The sequence below is a fragment of the Trichechus manatus genome, unplaced genomic scaffold (assembly GCF_000243295.1).
Source record: "Trichechus manatus latirostris isolate Lorelei unplaced genomic scaffold, TriManLat1.0 scaffold00122, whole genome shotgun sequence".
In the NCBI taxonomy this organism is placed as follows: Eukaryota; Metazoa; Chordata; class Mammalia; order Sirenia; family Trichechidae; genus Trichechus; species Trichechus manatus.
This window is the reverse complement of record NW_004444058.1, coordinates 4633577-4652989: the sequence shown is the minus strand read 5'-3', so window position 1 is coordinate 4652989 and position 19413 is coordinate 4633577. Positions and strand designations below refer to the sequence as shown.

At 59.3% G+C, this 19413-nt stretch overlaps 3 protein-coding genes across 4 annotated transcripts in view; 2 read left to right on the top strand and 1 right to left on the bottom strand.

Moving 5' to 3' along the window:
- Positions 1-940: 940 nt before the first annotated feature.
- On the top strand, positions 941-4213 carry UBA52 (ubiquitin A-52 residue ribosomal protein fusion product 1). The gene is made up of 5 exons (XM_023738746.1): positions 941-1006; positions 2213-2326; positions 2498-2584; positions 3779-3881; positions 4017-4213. The coding sequence occupies exons 2-5, from the start codon at positions 2224-2226 to the stop codon at positions 4108-4110; spliced, it is 387 nt and encodes a 128-aa protein (XP_023594514.1). The 5' UTR covers positions 941-1006; positions 2213-2223; the 3' UTR covers positions 4111-4213.
- A 1511-nt stretch (positions 4214-5724) lies between these two features.
- Positions 5725-7849, top strand: REX1BD (required for excision 1-B domain containing). 2 transcript variants are annotated; one of them, XM_004384495.2, is made up of 5 exons: positions 5725-5837; positions 5932-6014; positions 6323-6527; positions 7040-7119; positions 7661-7849. In XM_004384495.2, exons 1-5 carry the CDS (start codon positions 5769-5771, stop codon positions 7731-7733), a joined length of 510 nt encoding a protein of 169 aa, XP_004384552.1. In that variant the 5' UTR covers positions 5725-5768; the 3' UTR covers positions 7734-7849. The 2 variants fall into 2 exon arrangements, with proteins under 2 accessions (XP_004384552.1, XP_023594513.1); XM_023738745.1 differs by having other exon boundaries at positions 7642-7759.
- Positions 7850-8328: 479 nt separating this feature from the next.
- CRLF1 (cytokine receptor like factor 1) overlaps positions 8329-19413 on the bottom strand; it is a 15913-nt gene continuing 4828 nt past the window's right edge. Inside the window, exons 2-11 of the mRNA XM_004384494.1 lie at positions 19336-19413; positions 14045-14326; positions 13535-13664; positions 13253-13422; positions 12112-12269; positions 11855-12023; positions 9311-9498; positions 9051-9093; positions 8744-8751; positions 8329-8394 (exon numbers count right to left, since the gene is read on the bottom strand). Of these exons, the coding sequence (XP_004384551.1) occupies positions 8329-8394; positions 8744-8751; positions 9051-9093; positions 9311-9498; positions 11855-12023; positions 12112-12269; positions 13253-13422; positions 13535-13664; positions 14045-14326; positions 19336-19413 (1292 nt within the window). The remainder of the gene's footprint in view (positions 8395-8743; positions 8752-9050; positions 9094-9310; positions 9499-11854; positions 12024-12111; positions 12270-13252; positions 13423-13534; positions 13665-14044; positions 14327-19335) is intronic.

Here is a 19413-nt window from a genome sequence, read left to right as displayed (position 1 = left end):
AAACGCTGTCTGGTCCTGTGCCATCCCCACGATCAGTTATGGACTGGATTGTTTTGATCCATAGGGTTTTCAATGGCTGATTTCAGAATTTGATCACCAGGTCTTTCTTCCTAGCCCATCTTAGTCTGGAAGCTCTGCTGAAACCTAACACGCAAGCCTCCACTGACAGATGAGTGGTAGCTCCATATGAGGTGCATGGGCCAGGAATCAAACCCTGGTCTCCTGCATTAAAGGCGAGGATTCTACCTACCACTGACCCATCAACGCTTCATATCCAGAGCACCCAGGAGTTCATTATTAAAGGCATCTTTCCAGACACAGAGTAGGTGCTCAGAAATGGTGAAGGAAATAAAGACAGAATCCACCGGGACCTTTCCCAGGCCCGGCACATTTAAACCACTCACAGGACTCCTGGGCTTTATGTCTAAAACAGACCCTGAGTCTCACGGAGCCCCCAACTTAGCACAGACTCTCACCCTTTCCTGGGCGAATGCATGACCCCCACCTGGTCTTCCTGCTTCCATCCTTGCTCTGAAAACCGTCCGTCAGCCCACAGCGGCCGCGCTTTCTAATAACTGACCCTGGAGTATCATCTGGGGGCTTCTGGGCACCGGTGTCCCGTTCCCCGCAGGCTCTCCGCTTAGTGCTTTTGCTTTAGCAGACAACACCTTCGTCTGCTCTGGTTAACAGGCACTCATTGAGCGGAGCTATGTGCCGGCCCGCTTCAATGGGGCAAATCACTTAGAAAGATGCGGTTGTCTCCTCACGTGACCCCCGCGGAACGAACCCACACTCGGAAGTGGGACGGGCGACAATTACCCAAACTCGCCGCCATTTCGCCGCCCGCACCCAACATGGCGGCGGCGTGGAGACAGGGGTGGGGCCTGGCGTGCTGCGCAGATTGTGACGTCAGCGCGCGGCGTGCTCGGTGCGCAGGCGCTCTCGGGGCGAATCGGTGGTTTCCGGTTCTGCCGTCCTCTTTCTCTTCGAGGAGGCGGCCGAGCGGGTCGGTGTTGGTGGCCGTGGGTCCGCGCTGGGTCACGGTCGGGCGGTGGTCCGTGGGGGGATTCTAGGGATCCGCGGGGAGTCGGAGGCCGAAGCAGCGGCTCCGAGTCTGCCGCGCGGCGCGGGTTTGGCTAGGCGGCCAGCCGAGCGTGTGGAACCGGGAGCGAGCGGGGCTTTGGGATTGGGGTCTGCCCGGTCCGCGGCCCCAGCGACCCTATAAGGCCTCGGGGCGCCGATGGGTCCTCCCGGGGCCGATCCGGGTTAAGGTGGGACGGGTAATCAAGAGAGTAGCGTTTTTTTCTGCCAGCGGTGCCTCAGAGGAAATGTCTGATGATCTGCTTTCGAAAGGTCGCAGCCATGGAAAAATAAGAAACCCATGGAGCGGTTCTACTCTGCACACATGGGGCCGTCCTGAGTCGGCATTTAGACCGGGCAAAACAGCAGCATTTCTCCGTGCAGCGCGCTGTGCTGCGTCCCGCCCTTTAAAGTATCAACCCCCCAGCTGGGACTCTGTGCCTGCCTCAGTTTATTTATAAGGAGAGAATGGTGGTAGCGTCCATCTCCTGGTTTTAAATAATGAAGTGATAATCTGTAAAGCAAGTGCTTGGCACGTGGTTGGCAGGTACTCAGTAGTAGCCATTACTACTTATGGGCCAGAGCAGAGGCAAAAAGTGAGGCCTGGTGAGTCTGGGCGTAATTGAGAAGGAAGCCAGTGTGTTGGGTGACCCAGCTTGGAATTTAAGTGGGGAGAAGTGAGCCTGCAGAGGAGGTGTCTGTAGGGGGTGGCTATTAACATGGGGTTCCTGCCTAGGCCAGCAGGAAGAGCAGCCTGTGGCCAGGGGCTAGCTGAGGCCATGGAGGATGGGACATAGCTCCTCTCTGGGGAAAGGATGGCCAGCCAGACCGTGCACTGGGGGACTTGTTATTCTATCAGCAAACACTGAGTCCCTCCTCTCTGCTAGGCCTGAGCATCATAAACAGTGCTAGTCTCCATGAAGCTCACGACAGGCTTCCAGGCGCGGGATGGAGAAAGCTTAGTCATAGGACACATTTAGGCTGTGGTCCAGGCTGTGTGAAAAGGCTTGCCAAGAATGGCCAGACTTGGGCTAGGACAGTAGGTTGGCTAGGGGTTGGCCCTGCGTTAGGGTCTCTGTAGGCCCAGTGCTTCTCAGACATACCTGGCTTACCACTCTGTCCCGCCCCACAGTAGACGCAGAGATGCAGATCTTTGTGAAGACCCTGACCGGCAAGACCATCACTCTCGAGGTCGAGCCCAGTGACACCATCGAGAATGTCAAAGCCAAAATCCAAGACAAGGAGGGTGAGTGGGGCTGGGTCCTTTGGCTCTATCCACAGCCACCATCTGGTGTGAAATGAGTGCTGGGCTCCAACGAGCCCGAGTTTTGTGTCTCAGGACAAAGGGCTGTTCTCCCTGTAAGGAGTACACTGAGCAGACCCTCGGTAATGGGGAAATCTCCTTCCCTCTGCCCAGGCATCCCACCTGACCAGCAGCGTCTGATTTTTGCGGGCAAACAGCTGGAGGATGGCCGCACTCTCTCAGACTACAACATCCAGAAAGGTACTAGAGGGGCCAAACAGGGCCTTGGGAGGTCTGGGACCCTGGACAGTGCACTGGCAGCCTCCTTGGCACCAGGAAGACACTTAAATACAATTGTGGGCTGGGGCCGGAGCAGGGGGAGTTCTGCTTTTTTTTTTAAAATATATACAACACGTTTGCTAATTTAATGTTTTTCACATGTATGATTTAGTGACAGATTATATGAATCATGTTGTGCAACCATCACCAAAATCTATTGCTGATTTCCATCACCATTAGCAGAAACTCACTGCTTCCTAAACAATGGCTCCTCCTCTCCCCTTCCCTTCCCCCAGCTCCTGGTCACCACTAATCAACTTTGGTCTTTATACATTTGACTCTTTTCGCTATTTCATGAGTGGGTTCATACGATAGTTGTCCTTTTGTGACTGACTTTTTTGACTCAACATACTGTTTTGTTTTCATGGTTCATGTTGGTAGCACGCATCAGACTTTTTTTGTCTTTATGGCTGAGTAATCCATTGTACGGATGGACAATGTTTTGTTTATCTATCTGTTGGTGGAATGTTTTGGTTGTTTCCACCTTTTGGCTAGTGTGAAAGTGCTGTAGTGAACATAGGTGTACGGCTTTGTGTTCTTCCTTTAAATCTCTTGGGTATAGGAGCAGAGTTGCTGGATCATGTTTACCTTTTTGAGGAACCGCCCCACTGTTTTCCACAGGGGCGCACCATTTTACATTGCCACCAGGAATGGATGAGCTTCTAGTTTCTCTACATTGTCACCAATGTTTATTTTCTGGGTTTTTTCTTTTAGATCATGGGTTGGGGTGAGGTGTTATCTCATTGTGGTAATGACTTCATTTATTTAAAAACATGACAGGAAACTTGGTCTCACTTATTACAGTAACAAGACTCAAATGTCTTTTAACTATCAAAATACGGGGTTCATCCCCACACTGCTTAAAAATTGTCACGTGTTGGAAAGCCCAGAGGGCACCTGGTTGGCACGTGTGAACCTCAGACTTGCCAAGGCGGGTGGTGGGCCAGTAGGGCTGGTGGGGCCATCGACTGCAGAGCTTCCCAGGGGTCCTCATTGTCTCGGCACTTGGGGAAACTCTGATCTGCAGGGCACTAGGCAGCCCCGCCTGCCCATGCAGAACCAGGCCCCAGCCTTGGCCTCTTTCCCTTACTGACCCTCCTGCCTACCCTCCTGCAGAGTCCACCCTGCACCTGGTGCTGCGTCTGCGCGGCGGCATCATCGAGCCTTCTCTGCGCCAGCTTGCCCAGAAGTACAACTGCGACAAGATGATCTGCCGCAAGTACGCACCCACTCACACGGTCTGGGCTGTCTGGGTGGGGGGAGTCAGTGCTCTGACAGCACTCTGTGCCCCATTTATTGTGTAAGTGTTATGCTCACCTGCACCCCCACATCTAAGCACTCCATTCCCATACAGGTGTTACGCTCGCCTGCACCCCCGTGCTGTCAACTGCCGCAAGAAGAAGTGCGGCCACACCAACAACCTGCGCCCCAAAAAGAAGGTCAAATAAGGGCCCCTCTTAGCCGGTTCCCCTGCTTCCTGCTGATGGCCTCCTCCCAAGCCCCATAACCCTGGGCCTTCAATAAAGTCTCCCTTTCGTTGAACTGAAGCAGTAACTGGTGTTTGTGGCTAGTCTGTTCAGGAGGGAGGCAGCTTAGGCAAGGGATCTTTTCTTACTCAATTCTGCCTGACACTCAGTCCTGAATTCTAGTCAGCTCGTCCTTAAAACAGGCAGGGGTCCCCACCCTCCTCTGACAGGATTGTCTAACCACAGGGCAAGCCAGATGGGATCCCTCCCACTTGGAAGCCTAGTTACTCCCTGAACCTGGGTTTGTCATGTGGAGCATGAGAGTAAAAACCCCTGCCCTAGGACTGGCTAGGAAATGGCAGGCCTAGTCAGGTACCATGGTATATACTGTGGTATATACCATGGGTTGCCAGAATGCTTCTTAGAAGTGTGGCGAGACTTCATCTTACTTTGGACACATTATCAGGAGCGACCAGTACCTGGAGAAGGACATCATGCTTGGCGAAGTAGAGGATCAGCAAAAAAAACAGGGAGACTGTTGATAAGATGAATTGACACAGTAGCTGCTACAGTAGGCTCAAACATAAGGCACAGGACCAGGTTGTTTTGTTCTGTTGTACATAAGGTCACCATGAGTGCGAGCCAACTTGACACCTAACAATAAATCAGCCACCAGCAGGTGTCCCTCATGCCCGTGCCTGGGAGCTGATGTCTAGGTATGGGTGGGTGGATGAGTGGAAAGCCAGGATTGCCCCCACCTCCCACTTGGGTGCACACTAGGGCCACCTGGGCCCCACCTGAGATTGATGATTATTTCAGAGGAGCAAGTATCTGTTTGAAGTGATGTCAGGTGAGGGATGTTACCTAGACTGGCCCTGGTCTTGAGGTGACCACCACCCCCCCTCTTAAGGGCAGGTGCCTGAGACCCTTTCTTCCCTGAGCCCCTGCTGAAGGCTAGTGTCCCAGTCACCCCCACCTCAACTCATCAGGCTACGTGTCCACTGCTCCCTTCCCACTCTGGGCCACCTTGGCTCCCTACTCCCCCATGCCCTCCACCATCCCTAAGTCCCTGGAGGAGGAATCGCTGGGTCACGAAGCTCCATAAGCTCAGCACTGAAGATGAGTCCCTGCAGGCCCTGCCCCTGTCTCAGGGACTTTGCACAGGCTGTTCTCTAGCCTGCAGAGTGGCTTCTCTGCTCAGCTCTCCTGGCCTGGCACACACTACCCGAGCCCTCTGCAGGTTCCAGTGACTTGGTGCTCTCCAGCGCCAGAAGCTGTGTCCCAGTCCCATTAATGTCACAGCCCTGTGGCCTTAGGGCAAGGGGCTATACCTTGGGCTCGCTTCCTTGTCTTTGAGGCAGAGCGTTGTGAGAATGAAATGAAACCAAGGAAGCGCCACGTGGGTGTTCCGATGCGTGCATACAAAACAAGCGGAGGGCTAATAGCCCTTCCTTACAAGAGCTGTGCCTTCAACAACACGGCAGGACAGCGGGCGCAGGGCAGGCGCAGACGAGTGGCGCGGGCGACGGAGCCAGAGGGTCCCGATCCCGGTTCTCCCTGGGCCTGAGTCCTCCGGACCTGCAGGGGGCGCCGCGCGTGGCGAAGCGGCCTAGTTCGGGGCGAACCCAGGCCTCCCAGTCATGATCACGGCGGAGGAGGCTGCGTCGGCCCCTGGAGCCCCCGGGCGCGCGGAGCCGGCGTGGCCCTGGGTGAGCACGGGCCCAGGCCAGGAGACGCGGGGCGAGTGGGCGGGGCGGGCTGGGGGAGCCAGCCTCAAGTCCGGGCCGTGTCCCCCGCCCTCAGAAAGGTGCCCCGGTCCATGCGCTGGTACAGCGGATCCACCAGCTCCAAGCTGAGCGTGCGCAGGCCTTCCGCCGGCTGGAGGAGTAAGTGCAGCCGGGTGGGTGGGGTGCAGGTACCCGGGGTCTCCGTGCGCTTCGCGGCCAAGGTGGGTCGGGTTCTGCTGTGGGCTAGATCCTCGCGTCCGCTCGCGGGGACGCAGGGCGTGCCCCCACTCCTGGACGCCCTTCGGCGCGGCTTCCCCCTCATTACCAATAGGGAGGGGTGGGCCTGTCTTGGGCACCCTTGGGGGGTCAGGGTCTCCAGCGTCCTGCAACTCCCCGTGGGGGGCCCCGAGGTGGTCTCGCGGGCGCAGGGCCTGGGGGCGCGGCCTCAGGACCCCCACCTGCCGCAGAGCTCACCGCCAGTACGTGCGCAGCGGCCCGCATTACGACTTCCCGCGCTACCGGGGCTCGGTGCACAAGGTAACCCAGGCCTTCGCCGCCGCCTCGCGGGAGGTACTGGCCCTGGAGGCCGAGCTGGCCGGGCCCCGAGCACAGCCGTTGCTCGCCGGCCACGTGCGCGCCCTGCAGCAGCTGGAGCAGACTCGCCTGGCCACGGTGAGCCCCCGCCGACCCGACCCTCCCCCTCACAGCCCCTTTCTCCGGGTTCTCCCGCTTGCTTCCTCCTTACGGCCCCTGATTTCAGTGCAGGTTTTGTCGGAGTCCTAGGACACGCTCACCCTGCCCGCCCCCAATCCCCAGCCTTAGCGCTCTTCGAGGATGCCCAGCCCCCGCCCCTGGGATTACAAGGCTCTGCCCCTGATATTCCCAGGCCCCACCTACTTTACCTCTACCGCCAATCCCTGGCCGAGACTTGTTTTTTTTTTTTTTTTTTGTGCCCTGCCCACATGCAGTCCCGCCCCCGAGGCTCCGCACTGGGATTCCCTGGTCTGCCCGCTTGGCCCCTCCCTCCCAAGGACACTCCTCCCACACAAAGCTCCGCCCCTCCCGGTGGCGCCACCCCGCCCTGCCGGTCTGCACGGCAGTATCTGGGTGGCGGCAGTATCTTGGTGGCGGGGGCAAGGAAGCCTCTGCCAAAGGTGACTCCCTCCGGCTACCCCTCCCCCCAGGTGGCCCTGCTGCAGCTGATGGGGGCACCGGAGCTGAGGGGGCAGGAGGACGCCTCCCAGATGCATCAGCTGAAGATGAAGTGAGCCTTACCCCCAGCGGGGCCCTTGCTACATTTGCAGGGTACCTTCCAGCTCCCACCCCAGTCAGCGGTCCTCAGAGCTGCCCCTGCCAGACCTCCACGCTGCATGCAGCCCTTAGGGTGTGCACACTGAGAACTCACCTGGTAGCCCACAGCTCACACACTCCCCCAAGTGCACACACTGCAGATTCACACCAGCTGCACCCTGGCACCCCCAGGTCCTACACACAGGGCTGGACACAGTTACCCAGGCTCCACACCACCATGCACATAGCCTCCAAAGCACACGCATGTGCACATGCTCCCCACCACGCTCACTCTGTGTACATGGCTGTACACTTAGCCTCCTAAAATACCTGCATATAGGCTTCCGAGCACATGCATGTGCACATCTGTCCCAGGGGTCTGCTCAACGCTGGTGCTGCCTGGAGCTGGGCGGCGGGCAGGAGGGCCCCGAGCTCACCACATCCCCCTTGGCTGCACAGCGTTGGCTAATTCACCCCATCTGGGTTTTATTTATAGTTCCCATCCGCTCTTGTAGGGTAATTAAAACCATGGAGGCAATCAGCGAGGTTCTCCAGGACCTCAGGTTTGATGCAGAGTCTGTGGAGTGATCGGGCTCCCCAGGGACAAGCCAAGGGAGATGAGAAACTCGGTGGATGGCGCCCAGCCCAGCCTGACTGCCAGCTGGCTGGGTCATGCCCCACTAGGCTGCTGACCACCCCCCCAATAAAGACTCCTCTGTCTACAGCTGCTCCACCGTCTGTATTCTGGGGTGCTGGGGCAAGCATGTCAGGGAGGGAGACCCACAGGACCAGGAATGGCTGGTGGAAGCCACTCACCCCTCCCTGACTCCCCAAAACCCACCGCCGGTGTTTTCAGAATTTCATATCCTGGAGAGTACCAGTCTGATGTTCTGGGGGCAGAAGTTCCACCCCCCAAAGGGTCATGAGGACTCCTCTCCCCTTCCCCAAGCCCTGCCATCCCAACCTGGACTCAAAGCCCCCTACACAATCAGCACCTAAATAACTCATTTATTTAGAAAGACTCTTTGGTGGGGTCCTGGGTGGGGAGGCATCGTGACCCTGCCTCACCCTAGCCTGGCAAGTTCAGGCAACTCAGTCCAGCCTGCATCCCCCATACTGGGGCATCCCCCATACTGGGGCATCCCCCAGGGTGGCCTCCAGAGGGGCCCAAGCTGTGTGGCTGTCAGAGCTCCTGAAATGGGTGTTCCCGGACCGCCAGGATCTTGGGTGCGATGGCAGCCCCTGGGCCCTAGAGTTTATGTGGCAGGACCTGTGGGCAGAAGAGAAGGCAGGGACTGAGCACTGCTGAGCTGGTACAGAGGCCCAGTTCAGGTCCTGGTGCCACACGCCACACTTAGCTGTGTGACCTTGGACAGGGTGCTGCCCCTCTCTGGGCCTTGGTTTCCCCATCTGATAAATGAGACTCTACCCACCTCACCAGAAGCCCTGGTGGTGCAGTGGTTAAAAGCTTAGCTGCTAACCAAAAGGTCAGCAGTTCAAATCCACCAGCTGCTCCTTGGAAACCCTAGGGGGTAGTTCTACTCTGTCCCACGGAATCGACGGCAACGGGTTTGGTTTTTGGTTTTTACCCACCTCACCTGGTGTCCTGGGGGTAAAGCACTTGGCACAGGGCAGGCATGCAGTAGGCGCTCATACATGCTAACTATGAGGAGTATGTTCAGTATGGTTATCATTCATTCATTCCTGGGACTTGGGGTATCGGGATGAGATTCTCCCCTCGGGTTGGATGCTCTTTCTAGGCAAAAGGCCACAGGCCTGGGGAAACAGTGGGCGCTAAGTAAATGCTGAAGAATAAAATACTAAGGAGGGAGGATTTCCATCTCAGCGACTTTAAAGCTAAGGATGAGGCACGCGCTCCCGCTAGCCCGCCTGGGTCCCCCTTACCTCTCGCCGAGCCCCGTCTGCTCGAGGGCAGGATCCCCTCGTCCTGTGCTTGGAAGGAAGGCAGCGGTGTCGTGGGGGATGCGGGACAACCACTTCCCCCCAGCCTCCTGCCCCTCCCCCACCGTTTCCCCCTCCCTACCTGATGGCGGCCCCTTCTCCCTACCTGGTGGCGGATCCTGCCTCCCTACCGGGTTGCAGGTCCCTCCTCCCTACCTGGTTGCGATCCCCTCTCCCGCCTGGTTGGGGACCCCCCTCCTTACCTGGTTGCGTGTCTTGTGCGACTTCTGCATCCAGGCGCGCCACTGGTCGTAGAGGCGGAAGCTGAGGTTCGAGCAGTACGCGTGCTTCTTGAGCCAGCCCAGGAACTGCTTGAGCTCGCGCCGCACGGGGCCCGAGCTCGGCTCGCCGCCTCGCGGCTCGCACGCCCCCGCGCCGGGGCCCGGCCGCTCTAAGAGAGGGCGCAGTGGCAGCGTCGGGGCGCGGCCGGCAGGGGGCGCACGCGAGCAGGGCAGGAGCGGGCCCGCGCTGCGGCCCGCGCGCCCTTCGGCCATGTCCCCCCGTGTGTCTCGGGGACCCGGCCCTCCCCGCAGCCCTTCACTGCGGCCCGGCTCGCCTGCCCCTGGGGAGGTGGGGGCAGGGGAGGAAGGGGTTCCTCCTCCACGTGTCCAGGAACAGGATTCCTGAGGCTTGAGCCAGGTGTGCGTGGAAGGGCAGGGAGAGAGGGGAGGGAGGGTCGGCGAGGGAGGGTCCGGGGCAGGGGAGGAGAGGATACACTGATAGGGCAGGGGGCAGAGGAGGGGACCTAAACGAGGGCCCTGAGGGGAACAGGCTGGAAGAGAGAGAGGAAGGGAGTAAAAAGGAGAAAGAGATGGTGAGGAGAGAGGGCTGGGGAGGGGGGCAGCCAAGGAGATGAGGGGGACACAGAGGGGCAAGAGGGGGAAGGACTGTGTAGGGTGACACCAAGACCAAGATACAAAGACAAACACGAGGGAAGAGACAGACAGAGACAAAGAGATGGAGGGAGGTAGGGAGAGTCAGAGACAGGAAGACAGATAGATGGAGATGGGGAGAAAGAAAGGCAACAGCTGAAGAGATGGAGGGGGCAGAGAGAAACAGAAAGAGACAGGGAGACGGAGTCAGAGACAAAGATGGACGGAGACAAGCAGAGAAACAGAGACAGAAAGAGGGAGATGGAGAAACAGGAAGATCGAGATGAAGAGTGACAGGGAGATGGAGAGAGATAGGAACACAGAGACCAAGAAAAGCAGAAAAATACAGAGATACAGAAGGAGAGAGAGACACAGAGCCTGAGGAAGCAGAGAGAGGGAGGAGACCTGTGGGCTGGTCCCTAGGTGGGTCGGGAGCACAAGCAGCAGAGGAGCAGGGCAAAAGGGCCAGGTGGGAGGCTAGCCGGTCGGTTCAGCGGCCGGCCGCAGGCAGCCCCAAGCAGGCCAACGGATAAGGACATCGGCCTCACGTCATAAATAACACCGGGGACCCGCTGACAGGCCCTGGCACGGCCCCGGCCCCCACCGCCCCCACGCGCCTCCCCGGCCTCCCTGTGGACGCAGCGCCTGCTGGCTCCCGTGCAAGAATCGCAGGTGCTGGGCACGAGCAGGGCCAAGGCTCAGGCCCCTCCCGGCGCTGCTCCGCCCACCCCGACCTGGAGGGGCCCGGGCTGGGGCTGGGAGCCTGCCGCAGCCTGGGCCGCCCTCCCTGGCTCCGGGAGCCTCTCTGGGCCTCGGTTTCCCCGTCAGCCCATTAGGTGGGCCTGGACTCCCAAGGAACTGAGCTGAGATCCCAGCGTGACCTAGGGGGGCAGCTGAACCTCCTAGACCCTCCATGTCTTCCTCTGAGAAAAAGGCCTTTCGGGGTGAAATGGGGGGAGGGGACCCAGGCTCACCCTCACCCTCACCTCCCACCTACTACTCTTTAAAGTGCTTTCCTGCACTGATGCTGGTGTGATTATGGGTCCCACTTTCCAGTTGAGGAAACTGAGGCCAGAGACGCCCAATAATAAATTTCATCCCATTGCTCACGACTGCCCTATTCCACAGAGCACAGCACAGAGCCCACTGACTTAGAGGAGCTAGACCCAGGCCCCTGATCATTCCGACCCCTCTTCTTGATCAGAAGGGGAAATCAAGGCCCGTCAGAGGAAGAGTTGACACTCAATAGGCCTCAGAGGCAGAAGTCTCAAACCTGCTTGCCTCAGGGGTTGGGGAGAGGGGTGCCCTGTTACTGTCAAGTCGATTTTGACTCATGGTGACCCCATGTGTTACAGAGTAGAACTGCTCCATAGAGTTTTCATGGCTGTAATCTTTATGGAAGCAGATTGCTAGGCCTTTGTTCCACAGCACCACGAAGTGGATTCGAACAGTCAACCTTTAGGCTCATAGTTATGTGCAAACATTTGTGCCACCCAGGGACCTAGGGAAGGGGGTGCAAATGGTTAATTGGGCCAGGCGGTGATGGGACAGCTGGACAGTGAGGGCCCTGCCCGAAGGGGCAGCTTCACGGCAACACTGGCCCTGTCTTAATAAATTTTCTAGAGAATGAATTTTTCTAGAGAATCCAGGATATTTGTGTAAAAAGGTCCTGTTTTTAAAGGTCTGGGAATAGGTAGAAAAAGTTTTTTTTTAATGACAGCCCAAAGAAAATAGACTGAGGAGCAGCCACCTTCGTTCGGCCCTGGGACCACCAGTTTGAGACCACCTGTTCTCATTAGAGAAACAAGGAGAATGAGAGCCGTTCTGGTTTCGGGCTGGTCCCCAGACCACCCAGGCCTGTTGAGGGGTCCTCACCACTGCGGGGGGTGGATGCGGCCGTGGGGTGGCTCCATTCGCTCCAGATCCCGGCCTTCTTGGAGCCATAGATGCCAAAGGGGTTGCAGCGGACTTGCACGAAGTACACAGTGCCTGGCTTCAGGCCTGCCAGGCGGCATGAGGTCTGGTTGCTGACGTCATCGACCACCTGGGCGGGTAGGGCAGGGTCAGAGCCTGGGGCTGGGGGCCAGGGTGGGCTGACAAGCAGGTGAGTGGGTGGGTAGGCGGACAAGTACCTTCCAGTCCACACTGTCCTCCACGCGGTAGCGGATCTGGTACTTGGCTTGGAACAGGAAGTCCTTGAGGGCAGGTGGTGAGACCCAGCGAACACTGAGCTGGTCCTCCAGGCCCCCTACGCGGCTCACATGCACATCGGGAGGGGGGTCTGTGGTCACTGCGGGACAGAGTTCATATGGTCACCAGCCGGTCCTCTCCTCGGTTCGCTGGCCCCCTGACCGGGCAGCCTGGGACTGTCCGGGTTCCAGCCTCAGAGCCACGTGGCCCAGGGCAGTTGGCTTCATGTGACCTGCCTCCGTTTCCACCCACCCTGGGGACTGAGGTGTGGATTCCACGAGCCAAACTCACTCGGAAACCACTCATCACCCAGAAGCCCTCAATTAATGTTTTTTTGTTATCAGCGTTATTATCTGTGAAGGGGGAAACATGATCCCAGCTCCTGGGGACTACGGCAAGGCAGAGACGGCCCCTGGAAGATGTTATTACGATTATGCCCAGGAGGCCAAGTCAGGCCTCCAGCCCCCCGGGAAGCCCCCTGCCCCCCCCCCACCTTCAGCCCCTTTCCATTTTATAGAGGAGACAACTAAGGTCCCTCATGTGACAGTAGGGTGCAGAGGGACAACAGTCTTAGGGCTCATCTACTGCAGATTCAGGAGGTGAGTTAGTGGAAGGTAGGCTAGGGTGCCCTGTAAGCCCTGAGGGGCTCTGGGGATCCTCCTGGGGGCCCTGTGGGCAACAGGGCGCACCGCCCCCTCCCCCTGAGGCCTCTGCGAGGGGCTGAAAGGGTTAAGGTGCAGGCCTGCTTGGGGCTGAGAAACATCCTAATTAGATTAGGCCCAATTCTGCTCGCAGATCAGCCATTTCCTGCCTCCCGCCCTCGCCCCCCAGCTCTAGGCCTCGGCTTCCTGGGGCGCCTCCCGACCTGGGCGGCCCCCCCCCCCGCTCCCCTGGGCCCCCTCCCACACACCTGGGCCACCAAGGGGGAGGTGGCCTGGCCAGGTGTTCTCTACGGGGTAGGGGTCCTGGCTGTTCTGGGGGGTTGCAGATGGATGGGGGACACCCAGCATCACCCCTACTCCAGCTGGGACCCACCCTAGATGCAGCCCCCCTGTGGGGGGCCAGGTGGCACTGGAGCCTCACCCACATCCAGGATGTCCAGGGTGAGCACATCAGAGCGCGCCGAGCCCAGGCGGTTGGTGGCCTCCACCCAGATCTCATAGGGCGTGAAGAGGGCCAGGTCCTTAGGGATGTGGCAGGAGTGGGGCCCCATGGTGTGGTACTCCTCACATGTGTTGTCCTGGCCGTACCACCTACAGGTAGGCAGGCAGGGCAGTGAGGGTCCCTGAAAGCCCCCGACCCTCCTGTGGAGGCCAAGGCTGTTCAACCAGCTGGGGACTTGTGCTCCCCATTGGCCCCACCCACCTCAGCTTGTACTTGAGGGAGTAGTTGGTGTGCAGGAAGGTCTCCCCAGGTGCCCCGGGCGTCCAGCGGCATGTCAGGTCCTTCATGTTCTTGGACCAGCAGCTGATGTTGAAGGGCTTCTCTGGGGGCACTGGGGGAGGGCAGGGCTGAGGGGGGCTGCAGCCGGAGTGGGAGGTGGGGCAGGGTAGTCCTTGGTCCCATCCTCAGAGGTGCCAGCAGATGTTAGCATGGCCACCTGCTCTCATTCCCACCCCAGAGGACCCCAACTCTCAACCTGGGTCAGAGCACCTCACTATGCAGTCCAGCATCTGCCAACACGCCCACCATTCAGTCCAACCTCTGCCAATTTGTCCACCATTCAACCCCAGGCCAGAGTGCCCACCATTCAGTCCTACCTCTGCCAGCACACTCACCATTTAACCACAGGCCAGAGGAGCCCCTGACACATGCCCCTCTCCAGAGAGAGCTACTGCTCCCAGGGTTCCCCAAGGGTGTGCAGGGCCCACTTACGGCCAACATAGAGGCAGGAGCCGGCCAGAATGCTGCCATCGTGGGCATGGCACACCAGGTTGTCCCCTGACTGCTGTCTGGACCCATTGAGGTTGGCCAGGGCGAGGGCCAGGGTGGAGGCATTGAGCACGCGGGAGAGCTCGGCAGGCAGGCGGCGCCCGTTAAGGGTCCAGTAGAGGCTGTCAGCAGTGGCCCCTGGTGGGTCCCCAAGCACCGAGCAGGTGGCCTGCAGGGAGGAGCCGATGAGAAGCGTGGGGTCCTGGGGGCTGATCACAGCTGTGTCTGAGGTCAGAGAGGAGTGGCAGTCAGGCCTGGGAACTCCCACCATGCTGGGTCCTCCAGGGGCCCCTATCTTACAGATGGGGAAACTGAGGCTCAGTTTGGTCAAGTGAGCAGCCCAAGGTTGGTGGTGAGGCCACAATTCAAGCCTAGGTGTGTCTGACTTGGGAACTCAGGTCCTTCCTGAGTTCATCACTGAGTTTCTAATTGGCCACTCGGATCCAAGCAACTCTTGGTTTGCACATTGTTCTGACAAACATGGCACTCTGTTTTTTTTTTCTTTATCCTTTCTTTATTTTGGCAATGAAAAACAAGATTGTGAGTTCACTTTGTGATAACCCTGCAGGCTCACACATAGCAGGTGCTTCTGTCAGAGGAACCTAACCTAACTAGTTGCCATTGGGTTGATTCCAACTCATGGCGACCCCATGTGTGCAGAGTAGAATTGCTCCATAGGGTTTCAAAGGTCGTGACTTTTCTAAAGCAGATTGCCTGGTCTTTCTTTGTGGCGCAACTGGGTGGGTTTGAACTTCCAACCTTTCGTTTAGTAGCCCAGCGCTGAACCATTTGTGCTACCCAGGGACTACTCTATGAGGGGAAGGAACTTTGAAAAATGAGCACCCTGAATCCAATGAGATGAAGCATCAACCAGTTTCCGTAGCATCAACTCTGATTCAAGGCAACCTCATGTATATCAAAATAGAACTGTGCTCCACAGTGTTTTCAGTGGCTGATTTTTCAGAAGTATATTGCCAGGCCTTTCTTCCGAGATGCCTCTGGGTGGAGTCAAACCACCAACCTCTTGGTTAGCAGCCAAGCACATTTAATTTTTTGCCACCCAGGGAGTCCAGATGAATCATTAAGAGCACTACTGAGCACTTGCTGTGTTCTAGGTGTTGTGCTAAGACTAGACCTACGTTTTTCCGTTGAATCCTGCCCGTTTTATAGATGACAAAACTGAGGCTCAGAGAGATCATGTCACTGTCCCAGGGTCCCAGAATGAAGGGAAGGCACACGATGTAAACCCAGATTTGTTCTGCTCCAAAGTTCTGCCCTGCACTGCTGCTGGGACTGAAAGTGGCTGGGGGGTTTCCCCAAGCTTTGAGCTCCCAGTGTCCACCTGAAGGGGCTTCACATCATCATTCTTCCCCCAACTCAGTTCTCCTAATCTGCAAAATGAGAATGAGAACACTCTGTCCCCAAGGCCACCGGGAAGGTCAGACGGGAAGGGGCTTCTGGGTTGTGCATGGGTTGGGTGCTGGCTGTGGGGGTCACAGGGGATACCCGTGATTGGTGCCTCTGCTCTTGCTTGCCATCAGGGCAGCCCAGGGCTTCCTTTTTCTCCAGTGGGAACCTAAGAGGCACCCATTTTACACATGGGGAAACTGAGGCCAAGAGAAGAGGGAGGGAATGCATAGACCAGGATACTACCTCTCTTGTTTCCTGGGGGTCCCATCGAGGGTACTGTGGGAGCCAGATGCCTACCACTGCTGCCAATGCCCCTAGTATCTCTCTGAGCCTCAGTTTCCCCACGTGGGAAGTGGGCATCATGGTATTAACCACAAGGGGTTGTTTTAGGGGAGTGAAAATACTGTCCAAGGACAGTGCATGGGACCTTACAGCTGGGCTGACCTAGGTTCAAACAACCCTGCTTGTTGTGGAAGCTTGGCCCAATGGCTTCACTTCTTGGAGCCTCTGGGAAGGGGTCCTTCCCTCCACTCAGAGCAGTTGTGAGGACCCATTCATTCATGCTTAGAGGTCTACAGTGTGCCAGGTGGTGAGGCACAGCAGCAACCAAGACACACAAAATCCTGCCTCTGCAGGGGACTTGAATCCAGAAAAAGGGACAGGTAAAAAGAACAAATGACTCTCACAGAATACGTGCTAGGGAGAAGCAAAGTAGGGAGGAGGGAGGCCTGAATAAAGAAAGAGAAGTCATGAAGATAATCTGGAGAGAGTAGGGACAAGTGCAGCGGCAAGTGCAACGGGCCTGGGGCAGGCATGCTAGGAAATGAGGTCAGGGAGTTCAGCCAGCTGAGGGCCCCAGGGAGGCTGTGGGTCTTATTCTGAGGGCACTGAAGAGTTATCGGAGAGGTCTGAGCAGGGGAGGGATGAGGTTGGATTTACATTTTAAAAGGATCCCCAGGCAGCCAGCCTGTGAGAAGTGACTACAACGGGGCTGGGGCTGCAGATGGCAGCCTGGACCAGCGAGCCTGGCCCTTGGGAAGCCCCTAAATGCCTGTGGCCACCCTGTGCCAGCCCCAGAAGGGCAAGGTGGGGTGGACATGCTTCCTAGCCTGGGCCCTGACAATCTTCTGGGGCAAACTTGGCTCGCGGGCCACGTCTCACTGGAGCCTGGGATCGAAGTTGCGTTTGGGGCTTGGCCCAGGGCTCGCCGGAGGTCTCGGCGTCCGTGCGAAGGAGCCGGCAGAGCTGGCCAGCACCAGGGAGGCGGGGGCGGCCGGGGGCGGGGGGCCAGGGGGCCGCCCCGGAGGTCCCAGGCAGCCAGCCGCCCGCTAATTCGGAATTCCTTTGGCATGAACTCGGGCGTGCCAGCGTCTCTGCCCCGGCCCACCCACCGCTTCCTGCCTGGGCCCCCCCCCAGCAGGGTGGGATCGAAGCCAGGCCTGCCCGGACCCCAGGCCCCCTCTCAGCCCTCAGTGTCAGGTCACACCCCCTTTCCCCTCCCTCCTGCCCGCTGCCACAGCCTAATGGGGAAGGGGCTCTCTGGGGGGTCCTGTCTGGGGGCACTGCCCCTCCACACCACACCCAGCTGGTCTGGGCTGCCCAGGCCCGCCTGCCAGAAGCTGCAGCTGCCCTTGGGGGGCCAGGTGGGGGCCGGGGCGAGAGGGCAAGGCTAGGCCGGCCTGGGCAGGCCGCTGCTCCCCGCAGCCCTGCAGGAGAGGTCAGATTGAGGCCTCCGCTCCAGTGCTGTGGGTGCCAACTGGCTGGACCACCTGGGCACGCGACCGCCCCTCTCTGTTCTGGTTTCTCTTCCACAAAACGGGGAGGAGGAATCCACTCTACCTAGTGGGGAGACGAGTTAGGTGAGCTCCCAGACGTTGAGGGGGGCCAGGCACATGGTGGTGCCCAGGAACTGTTAGGATTATAGCCCCTCCCGGTGCTGGGGTCCCGATGCAGAGGGGCAGGGGCTGCCTCGACTCCTTCCAGGCCTCCCTGAACAGTGGGCTGGTGATCAGAACTGGAACACACAACATTCCAGGCCAGGCGGAGCAGCTGGGAAGAGCCCACTGAGGCTGGGGGCCCGTGGCCAGGTTTGGGGGGCCTCCTAGAGGGCTCCCCAAAGCAGATCCCAGGGCCAGGCTTTCGGATGGCTCCCGTCCCCTTCACTCCCTGCCTCCCTGCCTTTCCTGCAGAGCTGGGGCCTTTACAAGTTTTTGTCTTCCCCCTTTCCCAATCTGGAGCCACCGCAGTTATTAGAAAGGAACACCATGTGTTTTAAAAGGGAAAAGTGTGAGATTCCCCGTGAGGGAGCGGGGAGGGTGGTGGGGCCAGCGGCCCCCATCCCGGGGTCCCCATAGGGGTCCCCTCCTGCTGGTACCTGCACACACTTTACGACCCACCCGCCTGCTGATCAGGTGCTAAGACACACCGTAAGTAGAAACATATTGCCGAGGTGTGAGAATCTTTTATTTAATTTCTTCCCCTTTAAAGGAAAAAAACACCCACACAACAACCACCCCCAACTTCGCCTGCAGCTCTGCTGGCCAGGAACAAAGCCTGGTGCTCCAGTGGCACCAACAGGCACTGCCTACTGCTCAGTAGAGGGCCCAGCCTGGGCCAGCCTTTCACTTGCCCAGGTGCCCGGGAGAACCCTGCTTCCTGCAAGTGACTCCAGGGGGTGCCTACCTGGCTCTTTCTGGAGGAGCAGGAGGGAGCTTCCCAACAACTCAGTGCTGCCCAGGGTGGCCTTCGTGCCTGGATGGGTACACTAGAGGGATTGGGAAGGTCGTGGCCTGCTGGGCCAGTGTTGTGCCCTGTGTTGCCTCCCTGAGTAATGAGCTGGTGTGTGACCACGAAAGTGTGTGTGCTGGGGATGGAATGTCTGCGCCGGCGATGGTGTGCGAATGTGCATCTGGGACGCAGTGTGCGCCCCTCGGAGGCCGAGGGTGACGGGCCACAAGCCCGTGTGAGTCTTTTGTGTGTCTCTGGGTGTGTCCGGGAGAGGGTCTGGATGTGGAGACGCGGTCCTGGCGGGAGTGTGTGTGCGCGCATCGGGTGGGCCGCCTGAGTGCCGGAGGCCAGATCCCTGAGCCCCAGCAGGGCAGAGCGGGGATCTCGGGCTGCTGGGCTTTGGGTACCCAGAGCACCTCCCTCCCCCAGGCTGGGCCGCGGTGCCGGGACTCGCTGGTTCCTACTCGCTCACAAAGACTTCTCCCGCTGGAGGATCCTAGCCTGGCGCTGCCTAGCCGAGAAAGGTTCTCAGAGCCGCTGGTGGCTGGGACTCCGCGAACTCCCGCGCGCGGGGTCCCGCACTGGGAGGGCGACGGCGCCGGCCCGCGGAGAGGCGCGTCCCCGGGGACCCCGGGCCGCACGCCAGGCGGCCAGAGCGGCCCCCCCTCCCTCCCCGCCCTCCCCGCGGGGCTCATCCCTCCGCCCGGGGGGGCCGCTTGGGGCCCGCACCCAGCGCGCCAACCGTGTGCGCCCCCGCCTGGGAGCCGCGCCCGGGGTCTCTGCGGCTCCAGGTCTACGGACGCTTGCGCCCGCCGCGTCCCGGTGTGCAGAGGGTCTCAGGCCGCGGCCCCCAGACCCCCAGGGCCCGGCCGGGCGGCGCAGGTAAGGAGGCCTTGGGCGCAGAAGCTGGACCCTCGGGCCGGAGGCCTGCGGTGCTCTGCGCCTCGCAGGTGAGGGCGCCCCGAGGGCCGCGCCGGGGGCACCTTCCTTTGTTCCGGGCCGTCCAGGTGGCGCCCGCGCCCCCTCCCCCCCCGGCTGCCCCGGGGGCGCCCGTTCCCAAGCCGGCGGGAGGGCGGAGAGGGGCGCCGGGTACTCACGGACTCTCGCTCCGGTTCGCGGCGCCCCGAGGACACAGAGCAGCAGCAGCGGCAGCAGCGGCGGCGGCCGCCGCGCGG

Coding starts and splice junctions, on each gene's coding strand:
- REX1BD (XM_004384495.2), top strand. CDS start 5,769: ATGATCACGGCGGAGGAGGCTGCGTCGGCCCCTGGAGCCCCCGGGCGC. Junction 5,838..5,931: donor CGGAGCCGGCGTGGCCCTGG/GTGAGCACGGGC, acceptor CCCCGCCCTCAG/AAAGGTGCCCCGGTCCATGC. Junction 6,528..7,039: donor AGCAGACTCGCCTGGCCACG/GTGAGCCCCCGC, acceptor CCCTCCCCCCAG/GTGGCCCTGCTGCAGCTGAT.
- UBA52 (XM_023738746.1), top strand. CDS start 2,224: ATGCAGATCTTTGTGAAGACCCTGACCGGCAAGACCATCACTCTCGAG. Junction 2,327..2,497: donor CAAAATCCAAGACAAGGAGG/GTGAGTGGGGCT, acceptor CCCTCTGCCCAG/GCATCCCACCTGACCAGCAG. Junction 3,882..4,016: donor GACAAGATGATCTGCCGCAA/GTACGCACCCAC, acceptor ATTCCCATACAG/GTGTTACGCTCGCCTGCACC.